Source organism: Ornithodoros turicata, chromosome 10 (genome assembly GCF_037126465.1).
Source record: "Ornithodoros turicata isolate Travis chromosome 10, ASM3712646v1, whole genome shotgun sequence".
In the NCBI taxonomy this organism is placed as follows: Eukaryota; Metazoa; Arthropoda; class Arachnida; order Ixodida; family Argasidae; genus Ornithodoros; species Ornithodoros turicata.
This window is the reverse complement of record NC_088210.1, coordinates 30,845,999-30,871,790: the sequence shown is the minus strand read 5'-3', so window position 1 is coordinate 30,871,790 and position 25,792 is coordinate 30,845,999. Positions and strand designations below refer to the sequence as shown.

At 44.1% G+C, this 25,792-nt stretch overlaps 1 protein-coding gene and 1 long non-coding RNA gene across 17 annotated transcripts in view; one reads left to right on the top strand and one right to left on the bottom strand.

The window, feature by feature from the left end:
* LOC135369853 (basement membrane-specific heparan sulfate proteoglycan core protein-like) overlaps positions 1 to 25,792 on the bottom strand; it is a 237,636-nt gene that overhangs the window by 23,694 nt on the left and 188,150 nt on the right. For 14 of the 16 annotated variants that reach the window (XM_064603410.1, XM_064603414.1, XM_064603416.1 and 11 more), the window contains 35 exons: positions 25,603 to 25,754; positions 25,430 to 25,541; positions 24,566 to 24,691; positions 24,378 to 24,505; positions 20,585 to 20,730; positions 19,670 to 19,777; positions 19,144 to 19,251; positions 18,667 to 18,740; positions 18,387 to 18,527; positions 18,065 to 18,247; positions 17,906 to 17,992; positions 17,738 to 17,821; positions 17,027 to 17,145; positions 16,701 to 16,926; positions 15,912 to 16,014; positions 15,176 to 15,249; positions 14,935 to 15,075; positions 14,628 to 14,828; positions 13,689 to 13,781; positions 13,532 to 13,615; positions 11,918 to 12,160; positions 11,740 to 11,853; positions 10,670 to 10,797; positions 10,503 to 10,589; positions 10,016 to 10,077; positions 6,297 to 6,400; positions 5,992 to 6,196; positions 5,119 to 5,400; positions 4,173 to 4,345; positions 3,983 to 4,100; positions 2,501 to 2,652; positions 2,313 to 2,430; positions 1,278 to 1,458; positions 1,015 to 1,112; positions 26 to 298 (listed from right to left, as the gene is read on the bottom strand). In XM_064603410.1, coding sequence (XP_064459480.1) covers positions 26 to 298; positions 1,015 to 1,112; positions 1,278 to 1,458; positions 2,313 to 2,430; positions 2,501 to 2,652; positions 3,983 to 4,100; positions 4,173 to 4,345; positions 5,119 to 5,400; positions 5,992 to 6,196; positions 6,297 to 6,400; positions 10,016 to 10,077; positions 10,503 to 10,589; positions 10,670 to 10,797; positions 11,740 to 11,853; positions 11,918 to 12,160; positions 13,532 to 13,615; positions 13,689 to 13,781; positions 14,628 to 14,828; positions 14,935 to 15,075; positions 15,176 to 15,249; positions 15,912 to 16,014; positions 16,701 to 16,926; positions 17,027 to 17,145; positions 17,738 to 17,821; positions 17,906 to 17,992; positions 18,065 to 18,247; positions 18,387 to 18,527; positions 18,667 to 18,740; positions 19,144 to 19,251; positions 19,670 to 19,777; positions 20,585 to 20,730; positions 24,378 to 24,505; positions 24,566 to 24,691; positions 25,430 to 25,541; positions 25,603 to 25,754 — 4,828 coding nt within the window. The remainder of the gene's footprint in view (positions 1 to 25; positions 299 to 1,014; positions 1,113 to 1,277; positions 1,459 to 2,312; positions 2,431 to 2,500; positions 2,653 to 3,982; positions 4,101 to 4,172; positions 4,346 to 5,118; positions 5,401 to 5,991; positions 6,197 to 6,296; positions 6,401 to 10,015; positions 10,078 to 10,502; positions 10,590 to 10,669; positions 10,798 to 11,739; positions 11,854 to 11,917; positions 12,161 to 13,531; positions 13,616 to 13,688; positions 13,782 to 14,627; positions 14,829 to 14,934; positions 15,076 to 15,175; positions 15,250 to 15,911; positions 16,015 to 16,700; positions 16,927 to 17,026; positions 17,146 to 17,737; positions 17,822 to 17,905; positions 17,993 to 18,064; positions 18,248 to 18,386; positions 18,528 to 18,666; positions 18,741 to 19,143; positions 19,252 to 19,669; positions 19,778 to 20,584; positions 20,731 to 24,377; positions 24,506 to 24,565; positions 24,692 to 25,429; positions 25,542 to 25,602; positions 25,755 to 25,792) is intronic. The other 2 variants (XM_064603412.1, XM_064603420.1) reach the window with 2 other exon arrangements.
* On the top strand, positions 7,998 to 23,406 carry LOC135369859 (uncharacterized). The gene is made up of 4 exons (XR_010415138.1): positions 7,998 to 8,013; positions 8,649 to 8,711; positions 21,346 to 21,418; positions 23,340 to 23,406. It is a non-coding gene; the product is annotated as an uncharacterized LOC135369859 (long non-coding RNA).

The window sequence follows — 25,792 nt, the reverse complement described above, 5'->3', positions numbered from 1 at the left end:
CCAAGCTTGAATCCCGTTAACTTACCCACAACTTGTATCCTTTCCTGAGCCGTTCCTTCTGCACTGCTGACATTACAGATGTAGACGCCAGCGTCCGACGGAGCGACCCGCCGGATAAAGAGTGTCGTGGTACCATCCTGCACATCTTCAACGCTGGAATAGGTTGTGATAGGCTGACGCAGCCTGCTCCAGAAGGCCTTGGGCTTGGGATCCCCTTGGGTCACGCAGTCCAACCGTATCTGGTCGCCAACTCTGACATTGTACGGGTTTTGCTGCAGGATTCTTACACGAGGGGACCCTGTTCGGCGAAGGGGAAGGGAAAAAAAGGGAGAGAAGAGAAATACCGTGAAGCCGTGCTAAGTTATTGTTACAGTTTGTTACTTTATTTGCAAATATTTTTAATTAATTAATTTATTTATTTATTTCCATACCCTCAGGGCCATGAGGCATTGAAGAGGGGGAGGGGCAGTACGACATTGGAAAGCAATCAAAACAAAAGAGAAAAAAAAAGGAAGAAAAGAAAAACAAAGTAAAGGAAAAGATGAAGAAAAAGAAAAGGAGAAAAAGGAGAGACGGAAGATGACGTGTTAAGAGCGGGCCATTAACATCACCAAGGACCGCGGGAAATCCGCGAGGAGCATTCAGATCCAGTTTGACAAAAGTCTGCAACCATTTTTGGTCTGGTTTGTTGGAACATCGCCCTGGAAACTTCGTTACATCGAGAAAGAACATGGAAGCGACTTAGTTTCGTCGAGAGAAAATACAATTGAGTTTAAAGTGGAAGAGGTTGAGGAAATAGAAAGCTTTGTTACATCGCTGCTTTCATTACATCGGTGTTCGTTACATCGAGGTTTCACCGTGTTCCTTTTAATTCGTTAAATTTTTTCTTTTAGTTACTTTTTTTTTTAATCATCCCCAAGATAATTTGAATTTCATTGGATTATCGCTCCATCTCAGGAATGAGTTCTCATTAACGAACATAATACCTTGCGGAAATACAGTTCGGTAACTTACCGTGCACTCTCAACGTTGCTGACGCGGTAACCTCCCCCATTTCGTTCTTAGCCGTGCATCTGTACTCTCCGGCTTCATCCCTCGTAAATCTGTTTATTCTGGATTTGTAGAAGAGAAGCATCGTAAGATCGTGCAAGACAAGTGTTTTGTAACTGCCATATTTCACGAGTCACGTTCACGTGCCTCGATCACAAGAAACTGAGCAAACCACAACATGACACCACACACAGCTGGAAGTTCAATAAGGGGTTTATAATGCTGACCTTAGGATGCCAGGATTTATTAATTCGGTGCTCGGTGTGAAGGGACTACCATCAGCCCTCGTCCACTCCACGGTAGGAGTTGGAATGCCGGCTGTGACTCTGCACTGGAGTAGTGCTCCCGCTCCATCCTGGATCGGAGCCAAGTTCGGGGGATATATCTCAACTGCAGGCGGTTCCCGCCCTGGAAGATAGTGGGAACGCAAATTTTGCATCAGTCTGGGTGCAAGGTGGTGAAAAAGTTGAGGGGGAGAGGATAAAAAGACTCTGAGAATGAAGATGGCACACTGTCATGAAGAGCACAAAACCTCAACCAATCAGGACTGCCCTCCAAAACCACTTCCAAAAGCTCACTTCAACAGGCAACAAGTATTATCAGTAACGAATGCTAGCAACTGCAAGGGGTTCTGTAATTCCTAACTGCTGTCTTAAACCTTGTTCTCCTGCCTTTGCAATGTTAAACAGTGAAATTGTTCCATGGTTCACCACCAGCAATGGGGTAGAGTTATGCCCCTGGCTATGAAATTCCCCATTCACCACCCTGAACTAAAGTTGTTGTTCTGTGGTGTTTCTTAAGTTTAATGTTTAGGATTTTACAACATCCCCAAAGATACTACTAGCTAATAATCTAATAGACATGGGCATCACACACCCCCTGCAGCCCAAGCAGCACAACATACTGGGCTGTATATTGGCAACACGGTAGTGGACCAATATCGGGCCAGCGTTGCCGATATCCAGCCAATATTGGGCCATTATTGTACTGCTTGGGAGAATCTGGTACCCCCTGTGAGATGAAAACCCTGCATGAATCCCTGGCCCAGACACCTGGAAATTGTGACACAGTACTCAAATATTTTGGACGCATGAAAAACCAGGTGATGTACTAGGTATGTGTTGCAGGAGCTTCTGCACTCATCTCCCCCTGCAGTCGACATGCCAACAGCTATAATGTTGAATAATTATGGGAAAAAGTGTGCATCAAGCATTCAAGTAAAGCACTACATAAAGCAAAGGGAAAGTGAAAAGAGCTCTTACTTTCTACTTCCAATTCAGACACTGATCGAGCTGTCTTTCCATCGTATTGTACTTCACACACGTAGCGGCCCCGATCTTCGACTTCAGTTTGTTGGATTATGAGCGTGTCACCTTGTACCTGACGAGCACAAAGCTTTCATGCAGAAGCAGAAAAGGGGGCGACAACTATTTCTTGGCACAAAGCTTACAATGTGTCGTTGCGAGAGATTAGGTTCTCCCACTTTGGAGAAGAAAATCACGGGATTGTGGGTTCCCAGCGTCTTGCAGCGTATCTCCGCATCTTCGCCTTGCTTCACCGTTTGCCGCTCTGGCACCATGTGTATGGAGGGAATGCTTCCTCCTGAATGTTGAGAGTTCACACCAAAGCTGATTAATGTTAAATTGCAGCAGCATTTATATTTTCTTCACGCTAATATCTCTTCCGCAGCTCGAAATCACAACTGCAGTTGAAAAGGATTGGATCATCGTATCCATAAATATACTGTTCCAGAATTTTTAAATTTGTGCTTATGTAAATAATGCATAACAGAATCACACATAACTCAAGCACACGTAATAGAATTTAAGTGGAGCTCGTTTATTACGATCTTCATTATGGCGATAACAGAGATATAACGATCAAATTTCTGGCAGCCATCAGCTTGCCCATTCACATTCATGCTTCCCATTGCTGTGTGCAACAACGCACAAAGTAGAAAAAACAAAACAAAAAAAAGACATTGTGTTTGAAATATTGTGGTTCCTAGCCTGTGTTTTGTGTTCTACTTAAAGTGAATTATTCCTAAAAAATTTGATGTCTACTTGCAAGGTTGATACAGTCATCAATCGATAATTTGGACTTGCCAATTTTTAGGACAAAACTGTTGGCATCGTCAAACATCCCACATAGTACCAGTGTATTTCCGCGTCCAATAATCAGGACCGTTCCTCAGAAGACCTGCCCTCGATTGTTCGTACTCATCTCATTTCAAAATTACATTTTTGGGACTTAAAGTCCCGCGAGCAAAAGAAATACAGTTAAACGTGCAGGAAGGTGGAGCTTATCTGCGTGCGACACAACCCAAACCCAGCCCCGAATGCTTTGCCACGTTGCTAAGAGCTAATCTTTCAACAGGCGTATATTATTCCACTAAGAGTATCGGAAATGCTGTAATGTTGGCAACTTCAGGTGAGGATGTCGTTGATGTTACCGCGATAGATGTGTTTAGCTGAGGCGAACACCCAAATTCATCAACGATCGAGCGCTAACATGATGTAGTCGTTTGGCGCTTCAGCAGCATTAGCATCGTCGTCGTTGTCTTTGGCGCAGATAACGTAGAAAGATGTAAAAACAACGGCCGCGACGAGGATGTCAATGTGTCTACTTCCGCAGCGGTAATCCTTGCTGCAGCGATTACACTGACTGCCGTGTACAAGGACAGTACTACACGCAATGAAATTCGCTTCAATACGTTGAGCATTTGTCCTGCATACCAGACACATATAGGCACTTTTTAAAAGTCACTTTGAATGTTCCAAGTGAAGGCTTTTGAAGGATTTATGCCATTCACTAAAAATTTTTGCACAGATTTTGCGACTCCTATGAGCCCAAAAATTAGTCTGAGATTGTATATTGCAACACTGATTATTGCAATTTTGAGCATATTGGAAGAAAGAACCAAATATCTCACTTGTCATAACACGTAGAGAGGTGTGTCCATGTGTAGTTCCATAGCGGTTTTTGGCAGTGCAGAAATAGTTGCCCTCGTTATTTTCATCCACTTCGAGAAGCGTAAGGCGACCTCCGACCTACCAGCAGCATATTGGAAGTAAATTGCATGCGTACTTAACATTTAATGTTTTCGTACGACGCTAAGTTACCTGGTTTGCGTTTGCGGGAAGACGCTCACTGTCTGCAGATTGGAATGACCATGTAAGGTTTGGTGCAGGATGGCCGGTGGCACGGCAGTCCAAGTGCACGGTCTCCCCCTTACGTACGTCGTGGCTCTTTGGGTGTATATTCACATGAGGGCCCTCACCAACATTTGTATCTTCTGCTGAAGAGAAGCGAAAGCGTCAGTACCAGTACGTCAATTTGAAATCTCTTAATTTGCACTTCTGGATAATTTGAACTGACAGTCGGGTCCCCTCAAATTTCACTGGGAGAAAACACCTGGTAATTCGATCATATAAACGTGCACAGTGATTTATTCCAACAAGACTGCCGGCACCACGTCGGGACCACGTCGGGACCACGTCGGCACCACGTCGGCACCACGTCGGCACCACGTCGGCACCACGTCGGCACCACGTCGGCACCACGTCGGCACCACGTCGGCACCACGTCGGCACCACATCGGCACCACATCGGCACCACATCGGCACCACATCGGCACCACATCGGCACCACATCGGCAAGTCCTGTTCGCGTGTCAGCGACACTTTTACTTGTCATGATGCAACCATTGCCCATAAAAGCGATATTTGTGCCTGAGGAATGAATTGTCTTAACAGTGTGCGTGAACACGATGGTCGGGTTCAAAGGGTTCACGATTAGGTTGGACTCAAGGTCAGAAAGGACGTTGAATGAGTCACGGCAGTATTAACATGAACACCATCCCATAACATCAACGCAGTGTGTGGACTTCTTTTTCCACAATTCAAAAGTTTAAGATCTGTCTGAACTTCAAACCCTAAAAGCTGTGATATTCGGACAAAACTGTTGATGTTTGTAATATGCGGCCACAACAACCAAGTTTACAAGAGCCAAGTTTAACTAAAATTACAAAATTTCTGAAAATATCAACCAAAGGGTAAGAAAACGTACCGCCTCGAACAAAGAGCACAGTGCGGACACGATCTGTGCCCAAAGAGTTTGTTCCAGTGCAGAAATATTCTGCTTCGTCGTCCTTGCGAGCGGATGGAATTCTGAACACTCCGCCGATGAATGTGGATTCTGGGTTGAGGACTCCTCCACGTCCTCCCGTCCAAATGAGCTTTGGTGGTGGGAACCCTTCACCGATGCAGCGGAACTCTACGGGGTGATGTACTTTCACTTCTTGGTAGTGTGGCTCAATGCGAATTCTGGGTGCAGCATTCTGATCCACATCTGCAACAATGCCATTAGCTTTTAATGACATGACATGACATGACATGACATGACAGTTCAATGTAAATTTTGTTTAAAGGGATCATTTTAAAAATCAGATTGAACTAGACAAACAACAAAAACAACTTTATTGAGAGATTGAACCAGACAGTCGCATGAAGTAGTTTACAAACCTTTCAGTGTTACTTTGAACTAGACAGTCACAAAGTAACACTAAAACCACTTGATTCTGCTGCTGTTGCTTGCAGGGCATTAATCCCAAGAACAAGACCTACCAAGCTGTGTCTGCTCCATGTAATGCAGAAAGTGCTATGTAATAGCTTAGCTTATAGTGGTACAGTGAACTCTCAGAGGACAATGTTGTTTTTTGTCATGAATACACCACACCATTACAACCATTCTATTCCTATAGAACCCCCAGAAAGTGATACCTATAAAATCTAATTTGATTGCCGTGACGTTGATGATGGGAATGTAGAGCAGTCTGCAGTCTCTTGCACTTACTCAACACAACTTGAGGCTAACAACTACCATAGTACCTACACAACTGCACAAAGATATCTGTACACGATTATGGCGCTAGAATCTCACCATCAACACGCAGAATGGCTGCTTCTTGAACGGTACTCGTCGTGTCTGATCCTGTGCAGACATATGTTCCAGCATCTTCGAGTTGGACGTTAAATATCGTAAGAATGCCACTGGCCTCTGTAAGGCGAGGGGTAGCCCTAGGAGCAGCTGCTCCAGGGGCAGCTCCAACAGATGGTTCCTTTGTCCACACAAGAGAAAATGGCGCCTGCATATATGTTTGTGACACAATGCTGTGCTTCACTGAGGGGCACACACAATGTAAACCTTCCAGCTTCAACACAATGAAGTAGGCCAGAGTGACTTACGTTAAACTGAGAAGTACCGGTGCACCTGAGGGTGACTGTCGTGCCGACCCGCACCCGCTGCTCTCGGGGTTCTTCCACTCGAACGCTCATAGAAGGTCCAACATCTGCGCAGGTTTGTAGGAAGAAGTGTGCGTGTAGCGCAGTATATATATATACGTGTGGTGTGAGTAGCGGAGGCAGTGCCGGGGGGGGGTTCAAACGCATACTTGGAGGATATGCCACCGAAATTTGAGCTTGCTTGTATCAATACGAGTTTTGATCACGCACCAAAAATAAGCGAAAAAGACAGCTCAACAAAAGTAATCCGATTTTCCTTGCCAAACGTACATGTGACGCATACGGAAACTTTTTCGTTATTCCAAGCATGTCAGTACAGTCGTCGTCCGATTTTTCGGACTCGGCGGGGATCGCGCAAAAGTCCGAATAATCGAGCAGTCCGAAAAAAACGAATTTCGCTTCAAAATAAACTTTACTAAGACCTAGTAGGCTGGAAAAATTTGTCGATGCTTTCCTAACGCGCTTCCAGCTCTGCCTGATAACATCAGCTTCTATTTCCCGAAGCGACATTTCATCAATGTCAGAGGCACCGCAGTCATCAAGTCCGCAAGTCGGTTTCACCTAATGCATGCGTGCTTTAGGTGAAGCTCGCTTTACAGCGCTGTCGCGCGACTCGCGGGCGCAGAGCACGTGCTGGGCCGTTGGCCAGAAACGAAGACGCAAAAGCGCTACCACAGACCCCTTCTACTCAGAGGAATGGAAAATGAACAATCATCACTGCCTATTTTTTTTGCTTCAATATTTTACTTGGCTGATTTCTTTTGATACGAATTTCAGATGATACCAATATTTTCCGTCACCCCAAGAGAGAAATTCGCGGGTTGGGCAAATAGAGTCCGAAACATCGAGCGACGGAGCTGCACGGCGTCCGAAATTTTGGACGTTCTTGTACATAAACTCTACGGGACCCGCGGCCGTTCCGCGAACGAGTCCGAATAATCGAGCACGTCCGAAAAATCTGGGTCCGAAAAATCGATCGGCGACTGTATTGGTGTATTGCATTTGAAATGCAGATTGTCCAGGAACACGGACGGGGGAATATAACAAATGCAAGTGGTATCTCACATACAATACACCATTACTAGACCCTTTCTTGTTTAAGCAAATTTAAGGAAAAAAAGAGTTTCATATTAGGTAATCACCGTGTACTACATTACATGGTGCTCCATTACTCTTTCTAGGGGACGCACCATTCTGGTACACCCCCCACTAGCACTGCCCCCAAATGAACAAATGCGTGACTACGAATTGCAACAACAATCACAGTGAACAAGTAGGCAGGTTAAATTCCTACCACCCAAGGATGACTAATGAGAGGAATGGACTGAAGAAGACACCAAAGCTAATGAAAGTCACTATGTAACAGACACCACTCATGTACACCAGTACAACCAAGCTATATCAAAGATGAGTGAAAGAAGTCGAAGTGATTAGTGACCTGAAGCAGCATGAAGTTGTTATATACTGTCGAGGGGGACCAAGAAATTTCAGAACACCAAACAAAAGAGAGAGGCAGAGAAAGAGGAACACAGAGCCATCGAGAAAGGCTGTCTAGCTTTTGGAAGGCTGCGACAAGATGATTCCAAGGTGCTGTACTTCTAAGCCGTAATGCCTCAAGTGTTCCAAGGCTCCAGTCAAATTTTGTTGAGGCATCCTGAAAGTATGTTGTGATTTTTCTGCGCATATAAATGCCAAATAAATGTTATATTAAATTTTATTCAAAATTTGGCCATAGTGATGGCCTGCATATATATTTTAGAGTTGGCAATTTTCTTAGTGCCAAGCCCATGTAGCAACTTTGCCCGGACAGGTTTTCCTACAAAGCAGAATGGCAACAGTGGTGACAAAATGCAAACAATATCGGTTTAGAATCTTGAGATTATACGTCTTTCATGAGTGTTTTCATTACAATGATTATTTAAGGTGAAAGTGTTCCATGATTACTACAGCTTTTCATCCTGCACCAGACTGCTTTGGAAACTGACATACAACCTCTAATCATGAATTTCACACTATATTCTTACAATTGATAGGAGGCATTAGCGTTGCAACCAACAATCTTTTCCACAATATTTGTGACAGTATTCTACGCCCATTTCTCTGGTGCCAACGTGCAACGACAACTCACGTCTGGTGTGTGATGTAATGAATAATTGATTAAATCAGCACCATACTTATCTTTATAATCTTTGCATAAATAATTTATCATCATCAGATATCTTTGTCAATTATTATTATCATCAATTATCTTTGAGTAAATGAATTTCAAGTTTAGCGGACGCATTTACTTCACAGTGCCGAAGAGAGACACTTGCAGAAAGCCAGATCTTTCCTGGAACACCCACCCGTTGACAAAGAGTAAGTACCCCCTTAAAAGTCATGCGACTACCTCACACCACAATCGAGTAGGAGAAAGAGTCGGTCCCAGACACAGGAGAAAGTCGGAGCCTTACCCTACCATGCTCCGGAGAGGGGAGAACAACTATAGGGGGGGCACACTGCCCGAAGATGGAGGAGGGGGCGTGGCACGACACCGAGAGAGGAGGAGGAGGGGGGGGATGTGCACATCACACACGTATTACCCCGCACAAAGACGATGGCAACGTCCTGATGCGTGCGGGAGGGCCACACGGCTCTGCACGTGTAATTTCCCGAGCTTCTGGCATCCAAGGAAAGGATAACCAGGTAGCTAGTAGAGCCCCGTGTCAACGGCTCGATGCGTACTCCCGAAGTGTCGGGCGAGAGGAGCGTTCTGTTGTGAAACCAGTCTATGCGAGCCGGTCGTGGATGGCCTTTCTTGACAAAGCAAGTCAGCGTGAGGCTCTCCGCGGCGTTACCTTCAACAAACTTGGGCAACAGAACGATTGGCTGCCGTGATGGTGTGCCTGGTTTGAGATGCCGTTATGATTATGTGGCTGTGATTTACGGGAGACCCCTAGCTACGAGATGAAGTGGTAGAAAATTATGTTTTCGATGATGATGATGATGATGATGAAAATGAATGCGTGGCAAATTCTAGTCAAAGAGGTAGTTTGATTTTTGCATGCTCAGTGAAAGTACAAAATGGTATTCCCTTCGTAAGAGTCATTTTGAATGCCGGGCAGTAAACACGTTCCTTAATACTCTGGCCTAGGGCCAGACAGTCTTGATTGGTAACTCAGATGTAGAGCCTGAAGTTCTTGGGAAATTTTTTTTTTCCTTCCAAATTCGGGGGTAAAAATCGGGTAAATAAACATGTGCTCCGTTTCGTGCGAATTCGAGTGAAAAAACTTCCAATATGCTAAACTGGGGGAAAAATCAGGCTCCGTTACTCAAACTAACTGTACCGGTTTAGTACAAATAGTGATGTAACTGCATTTTCTGCCAAACAAGTTTGCACGCATTTCTACAGCTGTCTCAGCAAGGGTCATTTGTCGGGTAAACATCGGGTTTCACCCTAACGAGGCAGCCTTCAATTCGGGGTGCAAATTTTTGGGGAAGAATCGGGTTAAACCCAAAAACTTCAGGCTCTACTCATATGCCACAGATTGGGATCTTGATTAGACACGACCCGGCTCAGAAAAGATCTCTTATGCAAGGGCGCTTCAGACAGTACTCTCAAGCGTGAATATGAGATGAATGAAACTGATGCTTTTTTCATCCACTAACATTAACATACTCACCAGACGAACTATCACACCGTCCGCCCAGTTGAGACGGGGTGCCTTTGTAGCCTGGGGCACAGCTAGAAACAGAATCGTTTTCATAAATGCAAGAAACAACAAAGTCAAAGTGCAACGAATCCTAACTCTAACAAATCCCGAGATTGATTATAAATCTTTTCCAACACAACAGTTTTTTTTTTTTGTATGTAAAAAAATGGCATTTCAAGGTGCCAGAATCTCAAATTTAGACGAGTTTTTATCGTTTCAGAGCTGCTGGTACAAAAATTTCTACTCGCCCGATTACAAAAGGTCTTAAAACCTGAAACAAAAATGTCTCCAACACACAGAAAAGTGTAGGGTAAAATCTGTGCGAGCCTGTCATAGAATAAATTCTGAATTTTTTGGGTCACATGACAAGTTGAGCATTAGGTCTGTAACAAGTACAGGTCATTCAAAACCAATATCAACCCTATTCTGCTACAGCCAAGAGAAGCAATATGCAAACCGTTCACAGTTTCGTCCGGTGTAGCCAGGCAGACACGCGTTACATGTTGGGTTGCTGTCAGTATCTAAGAAGCATGTCCGAGAAAATCTGGAAACACAGGCAATGTGCATTATTTCCAGAAAGAACACAGCTCCATTACGTATCCTGACATGGGTACGAGTCCTTACTGGTTTGAGGGTACTGTGTGTGGGCATGGACATGGGCGGCAGTCTTCAGGGGTACCTCTAGTGGCATCACCGTAAAAGCCATCGGCACACTTCTGGCAGAAGTCTCCAACCGTATTGTGGCGGCAACGCTGAATAAGTTAGAAGACGGGTCAATGCAGAACAACAATACTGGGACAGTAAAATATTTGGTGTTTGCATGGAAAGTAGTTCAGCAAGATAGAAAATTCCTGTACAGTAAATTCAGAGTTTCAAGGACAATTCAATCCTGATGCATATCTAAGTGCACTTCAGATTTATGAAGGCCATTTTTACTTGCACTTGCAGACCCCATTCTGCTTTCAAAGGTCGAGAAAGTGTTCCAAAATTAGCTTCTGTAGCTGCAGAAACACACTATACTTTTTATGCACGTAAGGAAAAGCAAGAAAAAGTTGATAGTAAAATAAATATGTATATTAACATTATCCGACACACCTGCCACAGCGGGAACAACATGTGTAGAAAGGTTACCTACAGATGAAATCTTTTGCAATTCTTTACGATAGCTGTTTTAGAATCACTTTGAGGATAAACACGACAATGCGCACATTTCCACGATGAATATATTCACTCCTTTCAAAGTCGGCTGTCTTAGTTTTACACTTAGTGGCACATGACCTTTTATATTTTTTGTTTTTTATACCACGGCACCCATTGTTCGTCATCGAAAAACAATCAACAATGAGAGACGGAAAATGACAAGCTGGTGGCCGAAGATGAAAACTGCAAGAGAGAGTCCGTTCCCACTGCAAACGTCTGCACACTTCTAGAAGTGAGAAATGAAAGCAGATTTACTCCATGATTTTACATGATCCTATAGTGATCCTGAGAGCATCCCAGTCTTGTCCCCAGATATGTTGTCGCTAGGACCATCTCTGGAGTCTCATTCTAACACTTTGCTAACAAATTGAGGATCATGTCGGGATATTCCCAGGATATGACACTGCTGTCCCGCAATGACATCCTCAGGACGAGTGAGGGATGTCAGCGTGTTCTTGGGATGTCAGCGTGAGACTTCCAAAAATAGCGCGTACCACACAGTTCCCAGTGGCAGCATCACAGGACTCGGAATGACCATTGCATCTGCAACGTGTGCAGCGTCCCAGGCCAGGACCACTTGTGTCGCGGATATAACCGGGGGCACACTCCTGGAAAGAGATCGAATATCGTGGGCGTAACGGTCGTCGCGGAGGTTGACAGCATCGGGCTCACCTCGCAGGAAAGGCCGTTGTACCCAGGGGGACAGGTACACTGTTCAACTTCAACGGCAACCGCATGGCCCCCCTGGCGGTGCGGCACAGCAGTCGAGAGAGACACATTTCTCAAGCTCGTGCTACGCATGTGAGAGTTGAAAGATGCACGGACGAGTAAGACTTCAATGTTTGCCAGGGCCTTCATGAGGTCTTCCCTTGTGGATGCGGTTGGTCCCCGAGAGTCCACCTTTTGCCAGTAAGCCTGAAGGGCAGCATATTTTTAATGCAGTCAATATTTATTTATTTACCATCAGGGCAAGAAGCGTTACAGAGAGGGGGTGGATTGCAAGGGGTTACACCAACATGATAGTAATAAGAGCAGGAAATTTCAATAGGAAATTTCACACTTGGGTAACATAATCACAGAGCGTTTCAACTAACGAATGAAATCGATGTGAGACAATCAGGAGGGTGGTTCCAATCCTTGCTTGTATGGGGAACAAAGGAATTTGTGAAACATGCAGTATGCGAAATAGGTACCAGCACTTTTTGGCGATTGATTGGTACGGTCGGAGATGTATGTAGCAGGACGGATCAGGCTAGTTCGCAGCGATTCACTATGGTAAGAGATTTAATATATAATGCAGGTATTGAAGTAAGTATAATGCAGTCTATGTTTGCTGTATCAGCTAAATGGTGCCTGACTTTTTGCGTGTTATATTTTCCAGCAAAATCGGAGGGGTCCGTATCGGGTTATATTTTGCTTCAATAATTCGCGTGTAATCGAGATTAACTGAACCTGGTTCAACCAAATTCTGGTCGAATCAGGCCGGATCAGGCACAAATCTTTGGTTTATTACTCAGCGTAGTACCACCAGTAGACACAGAGTATCAATATTATTTAGTTCATGCATCTAAGAGCCAGCAGGGTCTCCGTTTTGACAGCTTGTATTAGCATATTTTTTACGCATTTACAACACAGTTTCCAAAGTTCTGTGTTAGTTGTGATGACCTGGGATCCCCCTGGTCGAGCACTTTTCGGGAAAATACCAGGTTAAACCCTGTTTTTCCTAACTTGAATCGGGAAGTAAATATTGGGCATATAATCATGTATAACTCTAAAAAGTCACGTGCTACAGATAAGATGGCATACATTTTTTACCGCAATACCATGATGCCTGTTTCACGCAAACATATATACATATATATATGCTTAGACGTGTACAATGTCAGAGACATTCTGAGCTATTTTGCACCTCCCTGGAATTACTGGCAGTGTATTGGGTTCGTTTGCCACCCAGTACACCATCAATATCCAGTGCGAGATCCAAAATAGGTCCCCCAAGTGTCTTGGACATAGTACATGTCCAAAACATATTGGCGGGACACCCTCAAAGTGAGGTCACTTAAAATTTTTTAGGGGACCTTTCTAAGGATGTTTCTAGTACACTCTTGCTAACTTCACTGAAAAGAAGTTCTACAAAATGATGTTCACAATACATGAAGTGAACTGCAGGTATTTCCCTGCTTGTTAAAAAAAAAGGCTGTTGCAATGAAGATTTCATGTATTATATGCACTGATCGGCTTTCTTCTGTAGAATGGGGTAAATAAAAAAAGCATGTATACACCTACCTCTCGTAAAGTGATTTCAAACGTTCTGGTCTCAGAAGGTGGGAGAGGAGGAATGTTTACATGGAATAACGTGACACCGTTTCCCTAAAAAAGAGATGCAAATTGGAATCCACAAACAGGGAGGGAACATTGCAGCGTCGGTTAGAGTCGTACTCACGCTGATCTGAACGTCAGCGTCGCTGTAAGTTTCGCCTTCACCGTCAGCGGTGAAGTGCTGAGTGTATCTGAGTACACCACCATAGGAAGAAAGCTTTAACAAAAAGAGAAGCATTCATTAATGGCCTGCCTAATCGCATCGAGCAAATAAATGTTGCAGAAGGTTCATGACTAGAGCCTGAAGTTTTAGGGTTTAACTTGTTTCTTCTCCAAATTTGTAACCAGAATTGAAGGATGAAACCCGATTTTCACATGGCAAATTGCTCCCCCTGAAACATCTCTAGGATTGTACACTAACCTGTTTGGCAGCAAAACACCATTACATCACTGTATGTACCAAACCAGTGCAGTTTGTTTGAGTAATAGAGTCCAATTTCTCCCCGAATTTAGCACACTGGAGTTTTTCCACCTGAATTCGCATGAATTAAGAGCACATGCTGATTTCCGATTTTTTACCCCCGAATTGGGAAAAAAAAAAATTCTTGAAACCTTCAGATTCTATTCATGACTGCAGCCGGAAGTTTTCGGGCAATATTTTTTTCTAAATTCAGAGGGTAAAAATCGGGTAAATAAACAGGTGCTCTAACTATATGCGAATTCGGGTGGAAAAACTTCCAACATTCTAAATTCGTGGGGAAACCGGGCTCAGTTACTCACACTAACTCGACTGGTTTCGTGCAAACTGTGATGTAATTGTATCTGCCACCAAACAAGTTAGTGTGCATTCCTACAGACTTCTCAGTGGGGGAAAATCTGGTTTCACCCTAAAGAGGCAACCTTCAATTCAGGGTGCAAATTCAGGGAAGAATCTGGTTAAACCCTAAAATGTCAGGTTCTATTCATGACCATAGCTCTGCCTTGCAGTCCCATTTCAAAAGCAATGTTTTTTTTTTTTTTGTTTGTTTGACCCGAAACAGACACTGAGCTTTTGACCACCAACCTTATTTCCGAGGAACTGTGCCGGAAGAGACCAGAAAAGTGTCTCCTTTGCTACGGGATCCCGCGGGAAGGAAGAGTAGCTGACTTCGTTGCTGCTGGGGTTTACAATGATGGCTTCCGTTACAACACTGCTGTGGTATCGATTTGACAGTTGGAAGTTGTGAGAATATGGGTCACTCAGTCCTCTCAAGTGCATGGCAGTCTGAAAGAAAACAACAACAAAAAAAAACAAAAAAAAAAAGAAAACACGAAATTAATGCGCCGAATTGAGGCAGTAAAGGCATTTCACTCGCGTGAGGTAAACTTGCCTCGTTCCTGTAGTATGAGCTGCTGCTACACACTTTGGTCACATCGAAGCAGAAGCAGGGTGAGCACCCTTCAGGGTTAGACAGCTCCAAGTTGAAATGACCGTCTTTGCAACGATTGCAGTTGCTGCCTTGAACATTTGCCTGAATGTGCACATAACATATGTTAGGATTCACTCACGAAATTTCTTTATATAGAAAAAGTATACGCAGAAAGTCATATATAGTTTGTATCGAAAGTTACCTTGCATGAACAGGTGCCCCTAGCATCACAGTCCGGCCTCGTGCTACCTCGAGGGTCACACTTGCAGGTAGAATCTAAAAAGGGACAAGGAAACAGTTTTTTTTTCTTTTCTTTTTGTCTACATCATAGCGTGTCAGCTGAAGAAAAAGGCCAGTGGATGCCTGTGAGCAGCACTCAAACATCACAAACGTCTCGGACTGCCAGTCAGGCAGATTTACTACCATTGTACTACGCTGACATATAGCCCGCTTATCAACATAGCCGAGTCTCATAAAGATACCCAATAAACACGTTCACATCCTCCACAGTCTCCTTCACAGTTCCACTATTGTAATCCTGCACACTTCCTGGCGTGATGCGAAAAGTCACGTTTTGTGGCATCACATTTCGCCGCGCACTATTTGTTTAGCCACCCAAAAACTGGACTCTCGTAAATATATAGCTTTTAGACTTTAATTTTTTACGCTTCATCCTTCGCAATTTGTCATCCTTTCGTAAATGTGCAATAGCTCGCAGAATGCAGGGGAATACCATACTCATGCTCACATTCACAAAACTATGCCTATCGGGGGCACATGGCATGTACCTTCCAAAAAATTACCCTAAATAGGAAAGACTTCAAACGTGTGGGACAACTAACACTTCTCCACAGCAGTTCTGCCTAATAAAGTGTCGCAGTTTGTTGCCCGAACACCTGCTCAAAGGCACTGACAGAATACGTGAAGTTCAAACTCACCCTGAGAAATCTCACAATCACTTGGGTTTCCATCTGTTGCCTTGCCATGAAATCCAGGAAGACATTGCTCGCAGTATTCACCGTGAGTGTTGTGCTGACAGTTCTAGCGCAAACGAGCATGAAACGGTATTTAGGATATACAGTAACGCAAACATGTTTTCTGTTAGATTTGGATAAGCACTGCTGTTGAATTGAAGGTTGCTTCATTAAGGTAAAACCCGATTTTTATCCCGAAAATTGTCCCAACTGAGACGTCTGTAGGAATGCACACTAACCTGTTTAGTGGCACACACAGTCACATCATTTGTACCAAACCAGTACAGTTCGTTTGAGTAACAGACAGATTTCTCTCCGAATTTAGCAAGCTTTTTTTTTTTTTCACCCAAATTTGCATGAGTTTAGAGCAAATGTTTATTTACATGATTTTTTACTCCTCTGAATGTAGAAAAAATATTTCTAAAAAAATCTTCAGGCTCCAAGTATATTTTGCTATAGTACATGTCACGCAAATGTGATGGAACATTCATGAGCTCCTGGTCCAGAATAGTGTTCAGGACACTGTTAGGGTGGGGGGGGGGTGGGGGGGGGTGTACACGGGGATGCTCATAAAATCCTTCTGCTGAATGCTTGTACAGTCAGAAGCTTTCAGAGTTTAAAATCTAAGTCTCCTGGCTAAAGCAGATGACATCATAGCTCATACTTGTCCACGTAGCGAAAGGGGAAGGCTTCGGGCAGGCCCCCTAAGTCTAGATGACACTCCCTACGGAGTCAAGGACGAAGGCAACTTACTCTGCAGACCCCAGTCTCAGGGTCACAGTCACTGGAGTGTCCATTGCAAAAGCATGGCACACAAAGGCCAAGGTAGAGGCCAGCACCTGACCTTGTGTAACCTGCGTCACAGTCTTCGCATGACAGGCCCTTGTATCCCACTGGACAGCGACAGTGTTCCACAGCATGAGCCATTGGCTGACCCGTGGGGTAAGGCACAGCTATGTCGAGGGATGCTTCCACCAAACTGGAAAGGGCAATGGGGGTGAATCCTAGCTTAATTTTGCACTCTTTCTCATACACACACAGGAAACAAACAAATTGTTCCCCTGTTTAAATAAGGTTACCTAGCAGCATCTGTGTCACTGCCAAACGTTGCCCTGATGTAAATGGCAGAAAGATCGGCAAGAGCCATCAAGAAATGTTCTCTTGTTGCCGGCAGGCCGTCGTCTCGCACCCAAGATGTCTGCGTACACACCGAAAAAGGAAATGGGGAATTAGGGAATAGGGAAAATAATGGAAGAAAATAGGGAATATGAAAATGGGAAAAGAAAATAGGGAACAGTGAATATCGAGTGATCTTCAATGTCAAATGCTAATCACACACCCAATGTCAATAAACAAGAGCATGTGAAGACAGCACATCGGTAAAGTAGCTGTGTTGACATACAATTCCACACTGAGTACTTCACAATCTTTGCATGTTTTCGTGCAGTCAGTGACACAGCCATATGCACAATAGTTTGTTGTTTCAACAATGGCTGTACTAGCAAACAGTTCTCTATAACTTGCAAAAAAAAAAAAATTTGTCTAATAGCTATCAAGAAGACTGCTTTAAGAAGTGCTGACATTGGGAGTACAGATTCCTTTCTGTACAACCATAAAACACAGAAGTGGGGACAATGTGACAGGTCGCTTGCACTACGAGATTTGCATGCACGTGCTATGTACCTTTCATGTAGCACTGACACAGGATTTAGAGTGTTTCTTAACATGCAGTTCAATGGTTTCACCCCCCCCCCCCCTTGTGTTGATAAGGCTGTATGCTGATAACGTACCTCATACATTGGAATGGAAATGTGCTGCGGGAACCGGTACCTCAGCTGTTCCGGATGACGGTACATCAGGATGATCTTGTTCCCCTGAAATACGCAAGATATTTTTTCCGGTTCAGAACGTTAAACATATTTTGCTGCACGACATATAACTATTAGTCACTTAGTTACCCTGATCTGGGCAAAAGGATCCACGTTTGGAGTTCCAGAACCATCGCTACGAAGCGTGAGGTTGAAAAATCCTCCATAGGAAGTACCCTGGGAGCATATAATGGATGGTGTCATTATACGATCAACCTTGAAATTTCATCGTCTACACCGACTGTTCACCTTGTCACCCAAAAATCGCGGTGGCAGTGACCAGTAGTAAGTCTGCTGAGGGTGTGAAGAAAAGTCCTGGTAAACAAGTTCCTTGCTCCTAGGATCAAGCTTCAGCCCCCTGTCTATTGTTACTGTCCGGTCGAGGCTGGTCAGGTGGACCCCTTCTGTGCTTGAAGTGAACTTCAGCACCTCCTACATGTAAACGAACACATTTGAGGTATGCACCATAACAAAGTTTCCCAAAACATGCCCTGAAATTGCTCAAGGATGTTACTAAGGCGTCACATCAGTATTAATCCCTCTTGTAGGCAGAGATATGTCATACCCGTACCTGTTCTCGGTGGTAATAGCTGCTGGAACAAGACTTTGTAATTCCCATGCAGAAGCATTCAACGCATCCATAGGGAGCACTTGGGTGTAAGTAGAAGGAATTGGCCTTGCATTGGTCACATGCTGCCCCAGTGACCATAGGCTGAAAGATGTCAAGAGCCACGATTTTGATTCATAATTTTACGAGAGTTAAGACTTGGGTCTTTCATCAAGGTACTGAGATTGCACAGTGCATGCACATGTACATAAGGCCAAAACATGGGGTAATCCTCTTCCCTTACCTTGCATTGGCACAGCCCAGTAAGAGGATTGGGCTCGGGACTTAGACTACCAGCTGGATCACACTGAGTACTACCTGCAAATGGTAAAATGATGCAGTATTTTGTAATGAGGTACGAGAGGAGCATCAAATGCATGCACACCAAGGTGCTTCTGCTTTGACAGGTTGCAAGCATGCCTCATGATTTGCAATTTCTTATGATTGCTAAACATACTACATAATTTTTCACATTTCCAAGCCAGAGTAAAAGCGATAGACAAAAATCATACTTGTACCTCGTTGAGACCACATAGCGCACGCAACAGAAAAACTAGTGAGTTGGCACAAAATAATTTAACATATAAAAATCAAGGCACCGCAGCGGAATAGCGAAATCAAATGGGTTCAATGCAAAGCAATGCCGATCTTGTGTTCCCATGCAGTTGGTCAATCAGTTATGCACAACCATGCAATTTGTCAGACATGAGTTGCCCCTCACCACAATTCTTTTCATCTGACATGTCTACACAGTCAGGTTTCCCATCACATTTCTGACGCATATTTAGGCAAGTGCCGTCAGGACATCTGAACTGGTTATAACCGCAAGCTGTGAACGAGATCACTGTTAGTGATAAGAAATGAGCCTTCACACATGCTAATAAAATACGGTGAAACATTGATGATATGATCGCGTAGGTTTTTTCTTTTTTTTTTTTCACGCAGAACTCATGCAGATGGCCTGGTAAAGAAAACTCCCCTGAAGTACCAATCACTATCCTGAAGTATGTTGTAGTAATGTTAAATAGTTTAGAACAGAAACATTGTTCACTGTCCACTCCATGCATTAAACACTGTGCTCATTCACACTTTAACTGTGCTTCAGTATAATGGGGAATGCATATCTGAGATGGGCATCTATGTGTATGAGTAGAGCACACGTGTTTATGATTTACACTCGGGAGTATTTTGGCAGTTTACGCACAGTTCGCATGCAATCAGCAAACCAACAGAGAATGTCGACGTACCACACTTCTGTTCGTCCGAATAATCATTACAATCGTAGCGACCATCACATCTCCTCCTGGCTTCTATGCATGACCCATCTCCACATTGGAACTGCCCTTGTTCACATTCTGAGCAGGACAGAAAAGCGGGGCAAAATGCAAACAATTACTGCTAAGCACAAAAGCAATGAAAGGTGATGAAAAGCACTCGTGTGTAGAAGTACTCAAATGTATTAGGTAGCATAACATTATTACTATTTATTTATATATATTTATACATATTACATACATATATATTTATACATGTATTTATATATATTTATTAATATATATACATATATTTTAATGCAGGGGGAAAAGCCATTAAAAGAACAAATAAATGATACTAGATGTGTTTGTAATTCAAACTTACAGATTAACATGGCTTCTATGGCTGCACATATATTTTATATACATATATTACATATATTTTACATATTTATAATGATACGTCTTAATATTTAGAGCATGAAGTTTTCGTGATGCTTTAAATTCATGCAAATTCGGGTGAAAAAAACTTCCAGTATGCTAAATTCAGGGCGAAATCGGGCTCAGTAACTCAAACTATTTGTATTGGCTTGGTCCAAACAGTGATGTAACTGCATTTGCTGCCAAACAAGTTAGCATGCATTCCTATACTGAAGTCTCAGCAAGGGTAATTTCACAAGTAAAAATCGAGTTTCATCAGGCAACCTTGAATTAGGGGTGCAAATTTGGGGAAGAAATGGTTTAAACCGTAAAACTTCAGGCTCTATTAATATTCAACATGAGGTCAAGTGGCTACACGAAATGCACTACCCCTTGACGTGAAATTTTACGAGCAGGCTGTTAGCAATGTGCGCAAACTTTCTACTCCTACACTGGCCAGTTCACACCCAGTAGAACAGATTACCTTACCTTTTTGACGGCACACGCCGTCGGGGCTGGGAGGGTACCGTTCATACCCGGGCGCGCACGTTTCACAGAGGCGGCCTTCGTATCCAATGGGGCAGGAGGTACAAGTCACATCACCATGTGCATCAACTTCACAGGTTGGAGCAAACCTATTTTAAAACATGAAGTTTAACACTTCCATTTGCCACAGTATACAAGAACACAGCATTGCATGGTGCATGCCAGAATTCAAAGCTGGCCTAGAATACAAATTTGGAGGACGGAAAAAACTTGCTTCATTTAAAGACCTGTTGCAGGACTTTCACTTGAGAAGGGTTGAGGATTGGGCTAGTTGGTAATGAGACATCTGAACTGAGAGCGCAAGATACACGGACAAAGAACGGAGAAACAGACAGGACGGGCGCCCGTCCTGTCTGTTTCTCCGTTCTTTGTCCGTGTATCTTGCGCTCTCAGTTCAGATGTTTCACTTGAGCTTTTACTGAAATATGTACTTAGATCACTGTTTCTGCACTTCAGTTGTTTCACACCTTATGGGGCATTTGTCATAATCGACTTCCATGCTTTCATGCACATGTAATATGTTGCAAGCGATCTACAATAAAATATCCTCAAATTTTAACAATTTCGCACGTATAGCCTGCGGATTATGGCCTGCAGATTACGGCCTGCGGATTACAGCCTGCGGATTACCTGTTACAGTTCCGATGTCAGGATCAGGCTGGTGCGCTTTATTTATACCGATGTGTTCTCTTTTCAAATTATAGGAGCGACGGGCTTACGTATCAGAAACATAATGTTGCCACGTATATGAGGTGACATGAGAGGAGACCTAAGAAAGTAAGTCACCTCTTGAGCAAAATGCTATCCTTGTCAAAATGTTCTGCACCGGTACCCTGCATGAATTACTCTGGCACAGGTATCAATGTAATATCACACCCTGACCAGAATACAGTGGAGGCCAATTATAGTCACCCCACATATAGTGAAGTGTCATATATAGCAAATTTCCTTGTGGGAGTTGTACTACCTGTGATATCTGTGTTCATTCCTCCATGCCCTGTTTGTGTGTTGCTAGCATGTACTTTCCAACCGACTTGTATTCATTCAAACTGAATATGATACTGCACAGAGCAAGCCTTCTACAGCAACTTATAATTGGAGGCTTGTGTTTTAGAATAAAACCTGCAAAGCCCCGTAAACAAACTTGCCAATACGGGCACAGGACATACAGTATAGCCGCTCAACATTTCTTGTTCATCTGACATGCGAGAAAGCACCTATTTTCCACCCAAAAATCTGCTGATATCACCTAATTTTAACCTGACTTACAGCCCTGAAATAAATTCCATTTTTGCCCCTTGATTTTCAGGAAAACATGAAACCCCCAAAACACTAGGGTACACTTAAAATTGGTCTTGAGCGTAATCCTGACCCAACAAACCTGAGTTTTAAGCAGAATAACTGAGCGCTATATCGATCTAGCATTGACCAACAAGAGACAGAAAGTACAAAGAGTGCTTCTCTTAGTGCACGTCCGCTTTATGTGAAGCTGACTCACTGAATGGTGCAGCTATGCTTCACACACTGACGTCTGTCACAGCCAATCAGCGGACGTGTGGCAAATGTTTCCGCAAACTCTTATGAGCTCGGGTATATAATAGGTCTGCACTGTATTAAGGAGTGCAATATGCTAGAAACTATAGCAAGAGTAGCAGTTAGACAGCAAGAATATATGAGAGCAAGAGATAGGGGAAGTGTAGAAGGAAAAGGATGAGGTTACCATTCTGAGGGAAAACCAGCAATCCAGGAGTTCACAAGGCTGAAGGAAGAGAGGGAAGGGAAAGCAAAGCATGTGAAACATGCCACAGGGATATCCTATACACCAGTGCACATTCAAGGAAGAGGCTCTCGATCCTACAATCGTTCCACAGAGTTAGTTCACAATGTTGAGTAGTACAAGTGCAGTTGAGCCCTCATCATAAACTCCACGATGTGCCCGCACTTACAGAGGCACTAAAAGGCACAAAGATTTCTCGTCGCAGAATGAAAACTGTCGTTACTTTGAGAGCAATGCAAAACATGGGATTCACTCGTTGTATTGTTCGTGGTTCATTCAAGAAGAAAAGTACAGCTTGCACTTCCCTCTTCTATCTTCCTCGAGAGGTGCTCACGGCTTTGTGGACAGCTTGTTCAATCGACTATCCTTGACTTTGCTGACCAAGAGCGAGGGAGGCTCCGCCCCCAAATGGCGCGCCAATAGGAGGACTCGGGAGGCGGAGCGATGCGGCCTCTGCTCTTGCCAATAGATGGCGCATCGGTAGCGCTCGGCTCGGGATGTGTGAGCCACTGTCGTCTGCTTCTTCCAGTAGAGCTATGGCCGCTATTTAAGTGCGAGGAGTAGAACAAAAGCAGCAACATTTCTTTCCTTTTTCATGAGCTGAGACAATGTTCACGCATAAGAGCGGAGCGAAACCTCGAACTGGCCACAAATTTGGTAATGTAATGACACATCCATGAAGCATAATCGTCAAAACTACGCACGCTATCGCCGCGTCATCGGAATTTAGGTTACCGGCCAGGCTCAAGGTCACACATATCCCGAACCGAGCGCTACCGATGCGTTATCTACTAGGCAAGAGCAGAGGCCGCATCGCTCCGCCTCCCGAGTCCTCCTATTGGGGCGCCTTTTGGGGGCGGAGCCTCCCTCGCTCTTGGTCAGCAAAGTCAAGGATAGTCATTCAATCACACCGGGAAATAGTTTGCAGGAGCCGACGGGGAGCCGACGGGGAGCCGACGGGGAGCCGACGGGGAGCCGACGGGGAGCCGACGGGGAGCCGACGGGAAGCCGACGGGAAGCCGACGGGAAGCCGACCGCATTGTTCGTGCTTGTTGAGAAGGAGGCAAGAGGGCAAGGGCAAATTCTGGCAACAGGTGAATCCTGTTCCTTTTGTATTGCTCTCAAGGTAACAGCATCTTTCCTCCAGCGTGAAGAAATTTGTGCACTTTAGTGCCCCTTTACGTGCACCTCACACGTTTCCTATTGAAATGCTTTTATAATGAGGTTCAAGTGCTTCATGCACACTATGTATAATTGCAGCCATGAACTCTATAGGTCACATGTGCATGCAAGTTAATCTGTGCAGTGCCCAGAATATATACCTAAGACAGGTTTCTTCTAAAATCCTACATTGCAAGCATGTTGGCAAGACTCACGTTTTCTCCCAGAGGTGAAGCTTCTAAGTATAACCTTCTACCTCAGGACACTTCTAACCTTTTAGACAGCACTAACTGCTTAGGAGAATTATCCAACACCATTTACAGCAACTCCTGAATTATGTAAAACTCCGTCGTATCAGGATTTACTTGTACATGTGTACCTCCTTACAAGGCAGCCATCCCAAATCAGTTGAGAATGATCCAATCTTTCATATTGAAATGCTTGCCAACCATCAGTCACCCATATTCCCTGACTGAGTAGCATGCTGTCCCTTAGCAACAGTAGAGCAGGGGAAGTTGACTACCTATGGCTTTGTGCACGCTGGTGTGGAAAGCTAGCTTCACGGGCCAGATACTACACCACTAGCTATTGTTTCATCCAGCTAGCTCAGTTGGAACTGCTAATTCTTTAGCTATATCGTATAGGAAAACAGGGATAACTCTAGAGCTGGCTGAAGTTAGAAGCACACAGTGTGGTGCACAGGTTAAGATACACACAACAGAAGCAAGAGATGTTAGAGAGCACTGGCAGTTGCTGCACAAAGCGAGAAACTGACGCGACCCAATCTGAGCAACTTACTGGTTGGGTACAGTGACAAACGGGCATGGGCAGGGTTGGCAATCACTGGGTGTACCCCTCCTGGCATCACCATAGTACCCCCTCTTGCACACCTCGCAGTGGGGACCGTCCGTGTTGTGTTGACAATTCTGCGATGATACAGAATGTGGTGAGAATTCTCTAGAAGGCAAAATTCAGGAAAGGCAGACCTGACACTGGCCGGTTTGCTGGTCGCACGAGTTTGAGTGGCCGTTGCAACTACAGGGCAGGACACCCTGCAAGCATTCTCCAAGGTAGGGGCCAGAACGTCTCCTCACGTAGCCTGGTGCACAGTGCTGCATTAAAAAGGGTCAGTTTGTTCAAATGCCAACGATCTACGGCGGGTGACATTTGCTCAAAGTGTAGCTGTCTTCAGGCTCGCAAAATAGGCTGATGCAAGAGGGATATCACATCGGGCTGACACATCGTCCCAGTTAAATGTAAAAGATGGTTTCTATACATATTTGCATTGATATGAACAGCAAAGGGGGGGAAACAGACATGTAGGAAATTGGCATCACAAAAACCAAAATGAATATGGCTGTGACGTCATGGCACACGTCTCCGCCAATGAGGTGACCGTGGAAGAGGACACATGTTTGCGAGAGCCAATAGGGATGTAGAGATCCGCACGTTTCTGACATTAGAGCTCGACGCAGCACTTCTTCCTTCTTGGCATGTACATAGTTCAATGAGTGTATGGTGTAGCAGGCCACATTCATCAGAGTACATCAACCCTGCTAACTGCACGTGACAACCAACCTATCTACCTATCCAAAATTATGCTCTCAGCTGCACATACAAAAAACAAAAATTTTGATGTCAAGTAAGTATAGTAAGAGGAGTAGGAAAATACATTTTTATTTATACGTTAATTCTAACTGCCAGGGAAGCACTACATGCACTGATGCTAGATGTGCTAGTGGCATTTCAGAATAATTGTATTTCAAATATTTGAAAGTGTCACACACTAAACCTAGAACATTCGAAATTTTTAATGTACACACATCTCGTAATTCAAATAAAAGGCATACCTCGCAAGAGTTACCGATGTAACCCTCTGGACAGGAACACTGCTCAACATGGACGGCCGGTTCATTCTTCGGGTCAATGTACGACGCAGATTCAATTTCAATGTTTTCGATACTGGAAAGTACAACACGAAATTCACTAAAGTCAAATTGGTGAACCACAGGAAATTTATTACCTTGACTCTGTGAGGCTGTCATCGAAGCTAGCACGGACAAAAATGTTCTCGACATTCTGCAGGACCTGCATGATGTCCTCACGAGTGGCGATATCCTTGGAGCCCCTGTGTCTGCCGTGATGATCTGCACTTGGTGTCTTCAACCACTCACCCTAAACATGCATAACATAACTTGAGTTCATCTATGAAA